At 43.9% G+C, this 16,007-nt stretch overlaps 1 protein-coding gene across 1 annotated transcript; it reads right to left on the minus strand.

Moving 5' to 3' along the window:
• Nucleotides 1–11,969: 11,969 nt before the first annotated feature.
• Nucleotides 11,970–12,554, minus strand: LOC147960337 (uncharacterized). The gene has a single exon (XM_087533280.1). The coding sequence runs from the start codon at nucleotides 12,552–12,554 to the stop codon at nucleotides 11,970–11,972; it is 585 nt and encodes a 194-aa protein (XP_087389406.1).
• Nucleotides 12,555–16,007: the final 3,453 nt, after the last annotated feature.

A 16,007-nucleotide genomic window follows, 5' to 3' on the forward strand; every position in this document is an offset into this window, starting at 1 on the left:
ACCGAACCTGGCATGCTCATAATAGGGTTGATGGGTGCAGTCACAATCTGAATTGTTTGGGTAGGATAATAAGCCATCGGCACGGGAGGCGCCGATGCAATAGGTAAAGCCAGATTAGGGTTTTGCACACTAGCAGCTACACCATCATTACCACTAGACGATTGAGATGTATTCTTCTGAGCATTAGTATTTTCTATGAAAGTTTGGTAGACTAGATTGTTACCATCAGCAATACGACTTTCAATCTCAGCCCACTACTCAGGAGAAAAGGCAGTACTTATAGAGGGTTTAACCTGCTCGGCTTGAAGAGGAGGGAACTTGATTTCTTCAATCGGAGTGATGTTGCCTTGGCGATCCTTCTTGAACTTTGCAAGGAACTCCTGCAATTCCTTCTCCTCGTGCGCCTTCTTGTACTCCTCATAGACTTGGCGATGATCGGCCGATATCTCATCAAGACTGGGCTTAATGATGTTATCAGCGTCTACCTCAGATGGCTTGGGAAGATCGGACATGGTGGATGATGATGATTGATCTTTTCCCCAGCGGAGTCACCAAAAAGTGTGTTGACACATGAACACGTCACGTGTACCCTCGACGCCGGGGGTGATGCACCGCAACTCAAGTCGAAGGAGACCCGACCGACAGTGCGATACGCAAGACAGTCGACGGGCACTTTTGCAGACCTGAAAACCCCACACCCCCGGGAGGGACCCCGTCAGGGAGTGCAGCGGCTATGGGCTGCCCTAGGTCGATTCGCTCGCCCCTAGAGCCTCGGAATTCGCAGCTCTCAAACACGAAGAACAGTGAAGAACGAGAAAGAAAAACGATGGAGAGATAAAACGTAGATGAAAAAGTAGTATATTGATTTGTTTGATTGTGTGCTGTTTCAATCGGCCATCACCCCCAACATATATAAGAGGCGGCTGGACTTCCCGTACAAGCAAAGGATTTATCTAGGCTTTCCTTACAAGAAAATTACATCAATTCACGTTCAAAACCCTAGTCAAATTCGGACTGAATTTATCCGAACTTTCCAAAACTGCTCGGTTTAAACTGGCTGTACTTTGAGGGTCCTTTTCATGGTGACAAACAACCTCGGATGGAAACGAGCTCAAAAGCGGGCTCTAACTTTTGCATACGACCTCGGATTGAGACGATCTTTATATCAAAATCAATCGTTTCGACGAGACGCACAACTTCCATGTAGGACATTTCTCCATCCAAGATCATCTGAATTAGCTTCTGAGCCCATCTTCAACTTCTCGTCGGCTTGACTATCACAACCTCCACCTCGGCAGGCCTTCCACCCGGGTAAACTTTCCGCACCGACAAGGTTTCACCCCGGCAAGGTTTTTACACCGGCAAGGGTTCCTCCCTAGCTCGGCAAGGTTTCTACCCCGGCAAGAGTTCCTCCTCGGCAAGGTTTCTCCCTCGGCAAGATTTCACACCGGCAAGCTTCTCCGCCGGCAAGCTTTCCACGCCGGCAAGCTTCTCCGCCGGCAAGCTTTCCACGCCGGCAAGCCCTCACATCGGCAAGGTTTTACCCCGGCAAGGTTTCATTCAGCCAGCAAAGGCCAAATACTTTCTCACTCAGGGCCGGCCCGCGAAGTGCTGCCTCTAACTTTTGCATACAAACCTGGATTCGTGACCATGCCAAAATCTGGTGTCAACAAGATCCCTTTATAAAATTTGTTGGGGTGGATGCCACGGTGTCGTGTGCACTTGGTATAAGCGATGGTATGGGGGTGTGTGCTCATACCAGACGCCGCCTTGCGCTCTATTGGTCCTGGTGCGCCTCCCACTTGATTTTTTTCTATCTCCATTTTGCTTCTTTCCTTGTATATGATTGACACCACATATAGCCTTTTTCCGTGAAAACAATAAAGAGAGGATTTCACAATATGTTGCATTTGTTAGTCGTAGTGCCAATATTGGAGGAAATATCTCAGAATTTGTGAAATAAACTGGTTTAAACTACGGTGTGATGAGCGTAAAAAACACTCATCAACTCCCCAGGATTAAACCTTAATCGTCCTTGAAATAACGAGAAGGTTTTAGTTTATTTACGATTGGTATGCCTAGATAGCCCTCCGCTTCTTGTATGTTAAAACTTAGTATAATTGTAGCGATGGCATGGTTATTATGCAAGTGTTAGTGAAGCAAAGATAATCAACACAAAGCTCTTGCTCAACTAGAAAAAAATAGAGTAACTCTTACTCTATTTACTCTAGTTAACACGTGCTTGTCGGGGAACGCGCGGAAAAGATTTTCTTTCTTGAGAAATGAAAACACGAATTACGGGAGTGAAAGGTATTTAAAGACAACATGATACTATAGTAACTCACTAAAGCGCACGGGTGTCTCTTCATCAAGGCTCTAAAGCACTTTCTTCCAGTCATTGCTTGCTAAAACTTTTGTTGTCAAGTGACGAGATTGTGCCAAAGAAATGATACATGCATGGGTTATTGTTGCGGCTTAAGTTTGAATACTATGGACCAATATGTTGTATCTTTCGAGCACTTGCGAAATGTACCCAATTATTACCACACATACACACTCTTCAGGAGAAAACTAAATATTATTTGATGTAGTGTTGCCACTATGAATGTTATCAAACTCATAGCTGAAATTCGAGACAAAAGTCATGTGGATCATGTTGGGAAACGTTGCATGGAAAACAAAAATTTTCTACGCACACGCAATGATCTATCCATGGAGATGCATAACAATGAGGGGGAGAGTGTGTCTACATACCCTCGTAGACCGTAAGCGGAAGCGTTTCACAACGCGGTTGATGTAGTCGAACTTTCTTCGCGCTCCAACCGATCTAGTACCGAACTTACGACACCTCCGTGTTCTGCACACGTTCAACTCGTTGACGTCCTCCGCCTTCTTGATCCACCAAGACGGCGAGGTAGTAGATGAGTTCCGGCAGCACGAGGGCGTGGTGACGGTGATGGTGATGTAATCTCCGCAGGGCTTCACCTAAGCACTATGAAAATATGACCGAGGGAGTAAACTGTGGACGGGGCCGCCGCACAAGGCTAAGACAATGTTCTAGCTTTGTGTGGCACCCCCTACCCATGTATATATAGGTGGGAGGGGAGGAGGCAGCCCCTAGGGCGCCCCAAGAGACCTGGCGGCAGCCCAAGGGCTGCTTCCTTGCCCTGCGCCCCCATTCCTTGTAAGAAGAATGTGGAAGGAAAGAGGGGGGGGGGGGGAGGGAAGGAAGGGGGGGGTCCTACTCCACACTTTCCTTTCCCTCCCCTCTTTCCTTCTCCTCCTCATAGGGCCGGCCTGTATAGGGGCGCACCAGCTCCTTGTGAGCTGGTGTGTTCCCTCTCTTGGCCCAGAAGGCGCATATCTTTGCCGGTGGTGCCCGAAACTCCTTTCCGCAGACCCGATAAGTACTCGGTACCCTCTGAAACACTTCTGGTGTCCGAATACCATCGTCCTATATATCAATCTTTACCTCTAGACCATTTCGAGACTCCTCGTCATGTCCGTGATCTCATCTGGGACTCCGAACAACATTCGGTCACCAAATCACGTAACTCATACAATACTACATCGTCAACGAACGTTAAGCGTGCGGACCCTACGGGTTCGAGAACTATGTAGACATGACCGAGACACCTCTTCGGTAAATAACCAATAGCGGAACCTGGATGCCCATATTGACTCCTACATATTCTACAGAGATCTTTATCAGTCGAACCATTATGACAACATACGTAATTTCCTTTGTCTATCGGTATGTTACTTGCCCGAGATTCAATCGTCGTATCTTCATACCTAGTTCAATCTCGTTACCGGCAAGTCTCTTTACTCGTCCGTAATACATCACCTTGTGACCAACTCCTTAGTCGTTTTCTTGCAAGCTTATGATGTGTATTATCGAGAGGGCCCAGAGATACCTCTTCGATACTCGGAGTGACAAATCCTAATCTCGATCTATGCCAACTCAACAAACACCTTCGGAGATACCTGTAGAGCATATTTATAATCACCCAGTTACGTTGTGACGTTTGATAGCACACAAGGCATTCCTCCGGTATCCGGGAGTTGCATAATCTCATAGTCGAAGGAATAAGTATTTGACATGAAGAAAGCAATAGCAATAAATTGAATGATCATTACGGTAAGCTAACTGAAAGCACAAGTGCTCCCTGAGTGATTTTGGTAAGTAATGTCAACATATCTCTTGTTGGACTAATACCTTTACCTAGTATATTTCGGATAAGTTCAACAGTGGAGTGGCTTGGACAAGAGGATGTGGAACCCCTTCAAGAAGCTAAGGACAAGGATTGGCAAAAGCTCAAGACTCTACATTTTGATTTTAGTGATCCAATATCACATTGAGTCCATAGGAAAGCCAATACTATTAAAATGGGATGGGGTGTTGCTTAATGGCTTGCTTGCTCAAAATGCTTAGTGATATGCTCCGAAAGCCCTCAACCACTTTCTCATATCCACATATGTCCCAAACCAAAAGTCAAACTCGGCCCCATCAATTTGATCTATCCGGCGCCATCGAGTTCACTTGACATAGCCACTGCCAGAAACCCTAATCATTTCAGTCTCACCGAGATGGGCTTGCAAACTCTCTGTTGCATGTTGCAATTATTTTGGTCTCGCCGAGATAAGCAATCGGTCCCATCGAGTTCGCTTGCCCAACTCCTTGTTTTGCTTATTACAAAAATCGGTCTCACCGAGTTTGTGTAATCGGTCAAACCGAGTTGAGTTTTTACCCTAACCCTAGCACATCGGTCCCACCGAGTTGATCATATCGGTCCCACCGGAAATCCTAATGTTCACATTTTGAACTAAATCGGTCTGACCGAGTTTCATGATTCGGTCTCACCGAATTTGGTGAATTGTGTGTAACGGTTAGATTTTGTGTGGAGGCTATATTTACCCCTCCACCCATCCTCCATTAGTGGAGAGAGCAATCAGAACGTGCCTACACTTCCAGCATTCATTTTCTGAGAGAGAACCACCTACTCATGTGTTGAGACCAAGATATTCCATTCCAACCACAAGAATCTTGATCTCTAGCCTTCCCCAAGTTGCTTTCCACTCAAATCATCTTTCCACCAAATCCAAACCTGAGAGAGAGAGTTGAGTGTTGGGGAGACTATCATTTGAAGCACAAGAGCAAGGAGTTCATCGTCAACACACCATCTATTACCTTTTGGAGAGTGGTGTCTCCTAGATTGGTTAGGTGTCACTTGGGAGCCTCCGTCAAGATTGTGGAGTTGAACCAAGGAGTTTGTAAGGGCAAGTAGATCGCCTACTTCGTGAAGATCTACCCAAGTGAGGCAAGTCCTGATACGTCTCCAATGTATCTACTTTTTCTCACGCTTTTCCTCTTGTTTTGGACTCTAATTTGCATGATTTGAATGAAACTAATCCCGGACTGACGCTGTTTTCAGTAGAACTACCATGGTGTTGTTTTTGTGCAGAAATAAAAGTTCTCGGAATGGAACGAAACCTTGCGAGGATTTTTTATACCAATAATAAGAATTTCTGGAGCCAAGACCCACCAGAGAGGGGCCCCTGGGTGGGCACAACCCACCAAGGCGCGCCCCCTCTCCTGGCGCGCCCAGGTGGGTTGTACCCACATAGTGGCCCCGCTGATGACCCCCCTGATACTATACAATCACATTATTCCAGAAAAAATCAGGGAGAAAGAATTATCGCGATCCATAAGATGGAGCCGCCGCCAAGCCCTGTTCTTCCTCGGGAGGGCAGATCTGGAGTCTGTTCGGGGCTCCGGAGAGGGGGATCTTCGTTCTTCGTCATCACCAACCCTTCTCCATCGCTAATTCCATGATGCTCCCCACCGGGAGTGAGTAATTCCTTCATAGGCTCACTAGCCGATGAGGAGTTGGTTGAGATTCATCATGTAATCGAGTTAGTTTTGTTAGGGCCCGATCCCTAGTATCCACTATGTTCTTAGATTGATGTTGATATAACTTTGCTATGCTTAATGCTTGTCACTTTGGGCCCGAGTGCCATGATTTCAGATCTGAACCGTTTATGAATTCATCATTATATCCATGTTTTAGATCTGATCTTGCAAGTTATAGTCACCTACTACAGTTATGACCCGGCAACCCCGGAGTGACAACAACCGGGCCCACTCCCGGTGATGACCGTAGTTTGAGGACTTCATGTATTCACTATGTGTTAATGCTTTCTTCCAGTTCTCTATTAAAAGGAGGCCTTAATATCCCTTAGTTTCCAATATGGACCCCGCTGCCACGGGAGGGTAGGACAAAAGATGTCATGCAAGTTCTTTTAATAAAGCACATACGACTATTTACGGAATACATGCCTACATTATATCGATGAACTGGAGCTAGTGCCGTATTGCCCTCAGTTATAATTGTCACATGATGAATATCATCCAACAAGTTATCGATCCAATGCCTACGGATTTATTCTTATTGTTTCTGCTAAGTTACTACTGCTACCATCACTGTTACACTTGCTACAAATTACTGCTATCACTGTCACTGCTACTGTCACTACTATCAAAACTATCAAACTACTTTGCTACTGATCATATTGTTACAGATAATTAATCTCCAGGTGTGGTTGAATTGACAACTCAGCTGCTAATACCTTCAAATATTGTTTGTCTCCCCTTGTGTCGAATCTATAAATTTGGGTTGAATACCCTACCCTCAAAAACTGTTGCGATCTCCTATACTTATGGGTTATCAAGACCTTTTTCTGGCGCCGTTGCCGGGGAGCATAGCTATATTTGTTGAGTCACTTGGGATTATTATCATATTATCACTATGAAGAATCTGAAGGATCCAAAGACTAAGATATTTCCCTCAAGGACGAGGGGAGGTAAGGAACTGCCATCCAGTTCTGCCTTAGATTCACCTTCTGTTATGAGTAAACTTGCAAGGCCACCACATTCTATCAATTCTGATATGTCACAAGTTATTGATGATGCTACTTATACTATGAATGATGCTTATGATGATGCTAGTACCTTGCTTGATAATGATGATGTGCCACTTGGTGAATTTCTTGATAGAAAAATTGCTAGAGTTATACAACATGATGTTGTTGAATCTGATAATGAGCTTGAAACTGAAACTCCTGAAACACCTACTAGAACTAGCCTTCCTAGATATGAATTGCCTAAGGTACCAGAAGGTTATGTTATGAGTGAATAAGCAACTAGAGATATTCTTGCTTGTAATGATAGAGATGATTTAGAGAAATTACTATGCAAGTATAAAGAAAAATCTCTGAATGATAGAATGAAATGTGATCCTAAGTTTGCTACTTCACCTATCTGTATTGATGATAAGGATTATGAATTCTCTGTCGACCCAGAGTTAATTACTTTGGTTGAATCTGATCCTTTCCATGGTTATGAAACTAAAACTGTTGTGGCACATCTTACTAAGTTGAATGACATAGCCACCCTTTTTACTCATGATGAGAAAACTCGTTATTACTTTATTCTCAAATTATTTCCTTTCTCATTAAAGGGTGATGCTAAATCTTGATACAATAATCTTGCTCCTGGTTGTGTGCGTAGTCCCCAGGATATGACTTATTACTTCTCTGAAAAATATTTTCTTGCTCATATGAAACAAGTTGCCTTACAGGAAATATTTAACTTTGTGCAAACTAAAGAAGAGAGTCTCCCACAAGCTTGGGGGGGGGGGCTTTGCCAGTTACTTAATGCTTTGCCTGATCATCCTCTTAAGAAAAATGAAATACTTGATATCTTCTATAATGGACTAACCGATGCTTCTAGGGATTTCCTAGATAGTTGTGCTGGTTGTGTTTTCAGGGAAAGAACTGTTGGGCAAGCTGAAGAAATATTGAATAACATATTGAAAAATTATGATGATTGGACTATTCCTGAACCACCGCCTAAACCCACTCCGAAGAAGAGGGGTATATTATATCTCAGTCCTGAAGATATGCAAGAGGCAAAGAAATCTTTGAAGGAAAAAGGTATTAAAGCTGAGGATGTTAAAAATTTACCTCCTATTGAAGAAATACATGGTCTTAATACACCACCAATGCCTAAGGTGGTAGAGGTAAATTCTCTTATGAAGTTCAATGAAAATGATAATCCTCACAATATGCATCCTAGTCAATGCCTTTATGAGTTTGAAAACTACATTAGAAAACAAGATCACTTCAATGCAAATGTTATGAAACAATTGAAATACAATTCTGATATGATTGCTTGTCTGAGTGACTTGTAGTTTAGAATATCAAATGATTTTAGAGGTGTTGGAAAACATGCTTCTATGGTTCAAACTCAATTAGAACAAGTTGCTAAATCACAAAGAGAATTACTTGATGAAATGAATCATAATATGCATGACTTTGCTATTAGAGTTGCAACTAGAGGAGGTAAAATGACTCAGGAACCACTTTATCCTGAGGGACACCCTAAAAGAATTGAATAAGATTCACAAAGAGCTAACACTAGTGCACCTAGTCCTTCTAGAAAGAAAAGGAAAAAGAAAAATGATAGGACTTTGCACACTTCTAGTGAACCTGAAATAGAAAAACCTCCTGATAATGAAAATGAAACTTCTATCTCTGATGCTGAAACTCAATCCGGTAATGAACACTCACCTAGTGATAATGAAAAAGATAATGTTGATGTTCATGAAGACACACCCTCTCTCACACATCCACAAAACTCTCGCTTTCGCACCCCGACTCGTATTTCTCTCACATCATTGATCAACTAGCCTCCAGATAGGTTTATACACCCGCACACTCATGCTTCCACTATCGCATACATGTCTCTCTCGGGCTCCTTGTATCTATGTAGATTTTTTGTCCCTTCTTGAGACACGCCCTCTCGATTGTGCACACACACACTATCGCCTCATTTTAAGCTGATACCTCTCGCGTAAACACTCTTTGTGTCTTTGCCACACATGCACTCCCTCCTCCTCCTCTCTCCCTCTATCTCACACACACAACACACACACACATGGGCTGTTTACAACAACTAGCAAGATGCCCATGCGTTGCACAAAACATCAAGATGCATTTGTATGAGTAGTTTATCTTGTGGGAGAAAAGGATGAATGAGGGACGGCCTTACTTGCAAATGTGGAGAGGGGTGTGGGTTTATTTTTGCAAAATTGCCATAGTTTCCTTCCTATCCGTCAGATATAAATCGGACGGCCTATATTGCAGGATGATAGGCACACCATCATCACCAACTCTGTTTTTATCTCTACTCTTATAAAAAGCATAGTTGGTGATGATGGTGTGCCCGCCATCCTGCAATATAGGCCGTTCGATCTATATCTAACAGATAGGAAGGAAACTATGGAAATTTACCCGCACTCCTCTCCACATTTGCAGACAAGGCCTTCCCTCGTTCATCCTTTTCTCCCACAAGATCTTGATGTTCCATGCAACACATGGGCATCTTGCTAGTAAGAATAGAAATTAGAGATATACCACTTCTTGAATCTTGAAACCAACAACATTCCTCCCTTATCTCATCAAAACCGCCAAAGGAATATATTCCGAGTGAAACATAAGACATTTTTAGTGATACACGTATTTCAAAACTAGACTCTTTTTTCTATCAAATTGGTGAATATGTAGTAATCTACTTTGATCGGGTGGCAACGCATTGGCACATTGCTAGTAGTTATTACTACTATATATTTTTTTAGAGACCAGACAAGCGGTGGAGTACATATACGAAGAGAAGAGGTGCACGCACGCAGTCGGTCTCTCGCTGTCTCACACACATGAGAGTTACGTAAAGGCACCATTAACAAATAAACCCTAAAACCCTAGGTGCACGATTGCTGCATGCGCGGGTACCGGGTACGTGGTGGAGCGCGCCTTTGTAGGAATAGTCAGCTCGCGTGATAATTTGATCCGTAGGAGTTGATGGTCGGGACCACAGGTGAACGACCTGGAGGCGGTGGCTCGCCAGTTGCCACAAATCAAGTAGTCATGTTTAAAATATCATTTTTTAGCGGGGTAAGAGTTCCGATTTTCAAGGGCGCGTTATAAGTACTTAAGTAGTTTTTAGAACGATTGGTATGGAGCGAAAATGGAATTCATAACTACTACCTCCTTGGTGTATGGTTGTATGGGTTTATATTGCGAGATGTTGAACCTGGTAGTTCTAGGGCAAATACTATGGTTTAGATGTTGGTTTTCAATAATGAAAATCGGAAGCGGGAAACCCTTCTTTGATAAAAAAGAACTACTACCTCCATCCTGGTTTACTAGTCCCCATCGTATTTTGGGTCAAAGTTTTTCCACGAATTTTACTTGTAAAATGTGAATGGAAAACGAGATTTTGTTATACCCAAACAAAAAAGGACTGGAGGGAGTGATTGCTCTGACACGGATGCGACCTCTCATAGCGCATGCATTGAACCGACGCGCTGGCCAAGAGGGCCCCACTCGCTCCAGGCCCGGCTGAACACGCCTCCTCGCCGCATGCAACTGGCTTCAGACTGCCCCGCCTGCCTCCATTGAATCCGCGTGTGTGCCGGCAACACGTCCTTCCACGAGCCGGCCGGCATTTTAGAACACAAAAAATGATCAAAATATAATTAATTACGCATGGTCTTGACTTGTTGTGCTCGCACTAGTAGCAGGAACTAGAGGTTTTTCTTTATTTATAACTCTCCTCACATTTTTTTGGCTTTGAAGTGAATCATGGTTGTGGACATTATCTATGAATGTGCAGATATCTGTGAACATGGGTTTGATGTGGAAGTTGAACTTGGAAAGTTGGCTTGCGCGTGAACTATACCATGTCCAATGCTTCGTCTGCTATTGTTTGGAAAGTAATTGTTGTTATTACATGATCCTAAAAAAATTATTTTGTGCCACAGTAGATGCACGGACATCACAACAGGCATGCTGACTGGATAAACATTTGAACCTAGCTATTATGAAGGAAAATTTGTATTGACAACAGTTTTAGATAGCAGGAGACGCCTAGCCTGCTCTGCCTCTGCTAGCTTCTTTCATCTCTTCTTTGGCTTGGGTGAAGAGAGCATCTGATTGCTCTTGTCGCTTCTTCAGGAACCCGGCTACATTCTCAAGGGCTGCTGCACGCTTTCTTTCAGCCTTTACTAGAGCCACGAGGACACGAACAGTTGACGACTCCACCTGGCTTGTGTGTAATCCAACATCATCTGGGAATTTGCACCTTGTGTATAATCCAGCATCATTAGGGAACTGGCACCTTGTGTGTAATCCAGCCTCATTTTGAAAACATGATCTCGAGGTTGACCATACTTCCCTCCTCGCGGGAACTGCATCCTGACATGAAGTTACTTCTTTTTTAGATCAATACTTAGAGCAACCCAGATCCATTTAGTGGAAGCCAGATAAACAAGACTCGAGGAAGTGAATTCAAAAGGAAAAATATAAAAACAGACGACAAGGTGAGAACACCCACTTCCTACATCAAGCTAAAAGCGAAAGCACTAGGACGATTAAGCCTCTTCTTATTACACATGAAGAACATGAGGCTAAGAGAAACAGAAACTACAACATATACACATCAAAGAACACGAGGCTAAACAAAAGTAATTGAAATGGTGTTACTTACCAAAGCTCATTTTATAGTTTCAGTGCAGCTCCTCTTTAACTTGCCACGCTCCTTGAAGATGTCCCCAATATCCTGTGTTTGGTCTTCATTGCTCCTCTGCATTACCGCACTCGTGGTTTTAAAATCTCAACATGGCAAGAAAAATATACTAGTAATACTCACGCATCTTATGGGCAACATTAAAGCACTCCTCTGCCATGCTAGAGCATCTCCAACAGAAGCGCAATGTGCGGCGCTTTAAAAAAGCATTTACAGTGCTGAGATCGAGAAGTAGAGATAGAGAGTAGAGACTAGAGAGTAGAGACATAGATAGTTCTCAACATAGATATAACATAGATAGATAAAAAAATAGATAGTTCAACTACTCCTCATCGCCCGACTCCTCCTCGGTGATGTCCTCCTCCGACGTCTCAATGTAGGCGTGAAGATACCGATCATCGTCAGATTCCCAGGGCGACGCTGCTCCTAGCCTCATGTTGAATTGAGCGTCCGCTTTTCGTGTATGCTTGTCCTCGCGATAGGCGGCTCGCTTTGCCCTCCTCTTCTCCCTTTTCGCCCTCCTTTGTGCGTAGAACTCACACTCGTTGATGATGTCCTGCGGGAAGCATTGGCGCCACAGCGCCATGGCTACATCGTCCATCTCAGCGATGTCGAGACGGTGCTCCCGCCTCCTGTTGTCACGACGATCCTCGTCGGTGATAAGCCGCGGCAGAGGCGCGAGCTCCTGCGCCCGCTCCCATGTCGGCACATTGGGGAAGTTCAATGTTCTATGAGGCCACCGGAGGCGCCACGCCGCCGCGTCGTACGCGCAGGCAGCCTCGTTGGCAGTGTCGAAATTGCCAAGGCCGAGGTGCATCCTGCGGAACCAGATCTCGGCGAAGAAGCCGCCGGAGGGGTGCGCGCAGATGCCGCGGTATCCCCAAGTTTCCCAGCGACGCGGCAACATGGTGGCGCGGCGGCGGCGAGGCGAGAAAGAGCGGGGAGAGAGTGGTGGCGAGGCGCATAGCAGGGAGAGAGCGGTGGCAAGGCACAGAGCAGTGGGGGGGGGGCGTTGGATTTTATAAAGCGCGCCGGACTCCGCGCACCAAAACTAGCGCGCGCCCGACCGCTTTTTCCCACACGTGCGATCCTTTCTCGACGTCCCTGCTATCTCTACTCTCTTCTCTACTGTTATATTTATTTTATATTTAATATTTATCTCTACTCTCTTCTCTACTTTTATACTTATTTTATATTTAATATTTATCTCTACTTCTCTACTCTCTACTCTTTTTTCTACTTTCTTTTCTTTAAAAGAACAGAGTTGGTGATGATGGTGTGCCTGCCATCCTGCAATATAGGCCGTCCGATTTATATCCGACGGATAGGAAGGAAACTATGGCAATTTTGCAGAAATACCCACACCCTTCTCCAGATTTGCAAATAAGGCCTTCCCTCGTTCATCCTTTTCTCCTACAAGATATAAACTACTCATACAAATGCCTCTTGATGTTCCGTGCAACACATGGGCATCTTGCTAGTTCTAAAAAACTTTCCATCATTTGCCACACTACTGGTTGCAGATGAAGAACCTACCCAAGAACAGCGCGATACAGGAGCGACGCACAATTACAAGCTAATATTCTGTTGGACAATGGAGGCTATAACCAATTACTTTTACGGTAACAATAGCAACTAGTAAATTTGAAGGGTAGGTATGAACAAAATTGGAACTGCACATGTACTGATTCAATACACACATTACCAATCGAGGAGGAGAACGATGGTCATGGCGGACTCTGTGCATCATGGTCGGCAATGGGAGTCAGTTCATTGTACATGATGGTGGTGCTTCTGCGCTTGGCGTCGGCTTCCGGGAAGCAGATCTGAGATCGTGGAAGACGGTGTCGGGGAAGAGGCTCCGTGTACGACAACGACGGTGGACCGACTCTAGTGCGGCGTACAAGGTCGTCAATGAGGCAGATGCATTGCGGTGGACGAGTGTGCCGATGGAGAAGGGGAGGAGCACGAAGGTTGCGGTGCCGTGGAGAAGTCTATTTTGGTGTGAGGATAGAAAATGGGGAGTATTCAGGTGTACTACTCTGGGTGCCGGGGTGGGGTTGGCTGGGTAGGGTGAACCTGAAGTTACGAAAACAGGCCCCTACCAAGCATAATCCGTAGACTTATTCCAAAGGTTATGATGGTAACTTCGCACTGCTTGAATCAGGGTCGCGGGAGATTTTCCCGCCGACCTCAAAATTTTGTGACACTGAACTCCCCGTGTGGCGTGTTGGGTTATTGGGCTAAGCAACTAGCGAGTAGTACTAGTAACTACTAGTACTCCCTCCGATTTTATTAACTCTGCATATTAGGTTTGACCAAAGTCAAACTTCCTAAATTTTGACCAAGTTTATAGAAAAATATAAACATTTACCATAAAAAAATGTATGATTTGAAAGTACATTCAATAATGAATCTAATGGTATTTATTTGTTATTGTATATGTTAATATCTTTTGTTATAAACTTTCCGAGAGTTTATAAAATTTGACTTTGACCAATGCTAATACGTGGACTTAAATAAAAATGGAGGGAGTACACATTTGTTTTCTTAGTTTGTAGTGAACTAATCATTTGTTGTAATTGTGAAATAAATATATTAGGTTACCGACTTTGAATGTAATGGTCTATACAATTCAATAGTTACAATCATTTTTGAATTCCAAGATGTATACGAGGTCTATAGTACTTCACAATATGCTCAAAGTCACATAATCCCAATCAAATGAAAATATAAATGCATTTCGTAGTTATTACTTTGTAGGATGTGATACGCCTCCAACTTATCTATAATTTTTGATTGTTCCATGTTATTATATTATCAACCTTGGATGTTTTATATGCATTTATATGCTATTTTATATGATTTTTGGGACTAACCTATTAACCTAGAGCCTAGTGCCAGTTTTTGTTTTTTCGTTGTTTTTGAGTATCGTAGAAAAGGAAAACCAAATAGTGTCCAATTGACCTGAAACTTCACGGAACTTATTTTTGGACCAGAAGAAGGCATGGAAATAGAAGAATTGGGCCAGAAGAGTCTCGGGATGCCCACGAGGGTGGGGGGCACGCCCCCTGCCTCATGGACAGCCCGGACACCCCCCTGCCTTGTTCCCGACTCCAACACCTCTTATATAACCCAAAACTTCCAGAAAGAAACCTAGATCGGGAGTTCCGCCGCCATAAGCCTCCGTAGCCGCCGAAAACCAATCTAGACCCGTTCCGACACCTTGCCGGAGGGGGCAATCCCTCTCCGGTGGCAATCTTCATCATCCCGACGCTCTCCAAGACGAGGAGGGAGTAGTTCTCCCTCAGGGCTGAGGGTATGTACCAATAGCTATGTGTTTGATCTCTCTCTCTCTCTCATGTTCTTGAGTCGGCACGATCTTGATGTATCGCGAGCTTTGCTATTATAGTTGGATCTTATGATGCTTCTCCCCCTCTACTCCCTTGTGATGAATTGAGTTTTCCCTTTGAAGTTATCTTATCGGATTGAGTTTTTAAGGATTTGAGAACACTTGATGTATGTCTCGCATGTGCTTATCTGTGGTGACAATGGGATATCACGTCATCCACTTGATGTATGTTTTGGTGATCAACTTGCGAGTTCCGTGACCTCGTGAACTTATGCATAGGGGTTGGCACATGTTTTCGTCTTGACTCTCCGGTAGAAACTTTGGGGCACTCTTTGAAGTTCTTTGTGTTGGTTGAATAGATGAATCTGAGATTGTGTGATGCATATCATATAATCATACCCACGGATACTTGAGGTGACATTGGAGTATCTAGGTGACATTAGGGTTTTGGTTGATTTGTGCTTGAGGTGTTATTCTAGTACGAACTCTTGAATAGATCGATTAGAAAGAATAACTTTGAGGTGGTTTCGTACCCTACAATAATCTCTTCGTTTCTTCTCCGCTATTAGTGACTTTGGAGTGACTCTTTGTTGCATGTTGGGGGATAGTTATATGATCCAGTTATGTCATTATTGTTGAGAGAATTTGCACTAGTGAAAGTATGAACCCTAGGCCTTGTTTCCTAGCATTGCAATACCGTTTATGCTCACTTTTACCACTTGCTACCTTGCTGTTTTTATATTTTTAGATTACAAAAACCTATATCTACCATCCATATTGTACTTGTATCACCATCTCTTCGCTGAACTAGTGCACCTATACAACTTACCATTGTATTGGGTGTGTTGGGGACACAAGTGACTCTTTGTTATTTGGTTGTAGGGTTGTTTGAGAGAGACTATCTTCATCCTACGCCTCCCACGGATTGATAAACCTTAGGTCATCCACTTGAGGGAAATTTTCTACTGTCCTACAAACCTCTGCACTTGGAGGCCCAACAACGTCTAC

This window comes from Triticum urartu, chromosome 7A (genome assembly GCF_056163025.1).
Source record: "Triticum urartu cultivar PI428250 chromosome 7A, HENAU_Tu73, whole genome shotgun sequence".
NCBI classification, from domain to species: Eukaryota; Viridiplantae; Streptophyta; class Magnoliopsida; order Poales; family Poaceae; genus Triticum; species Triticum urartu.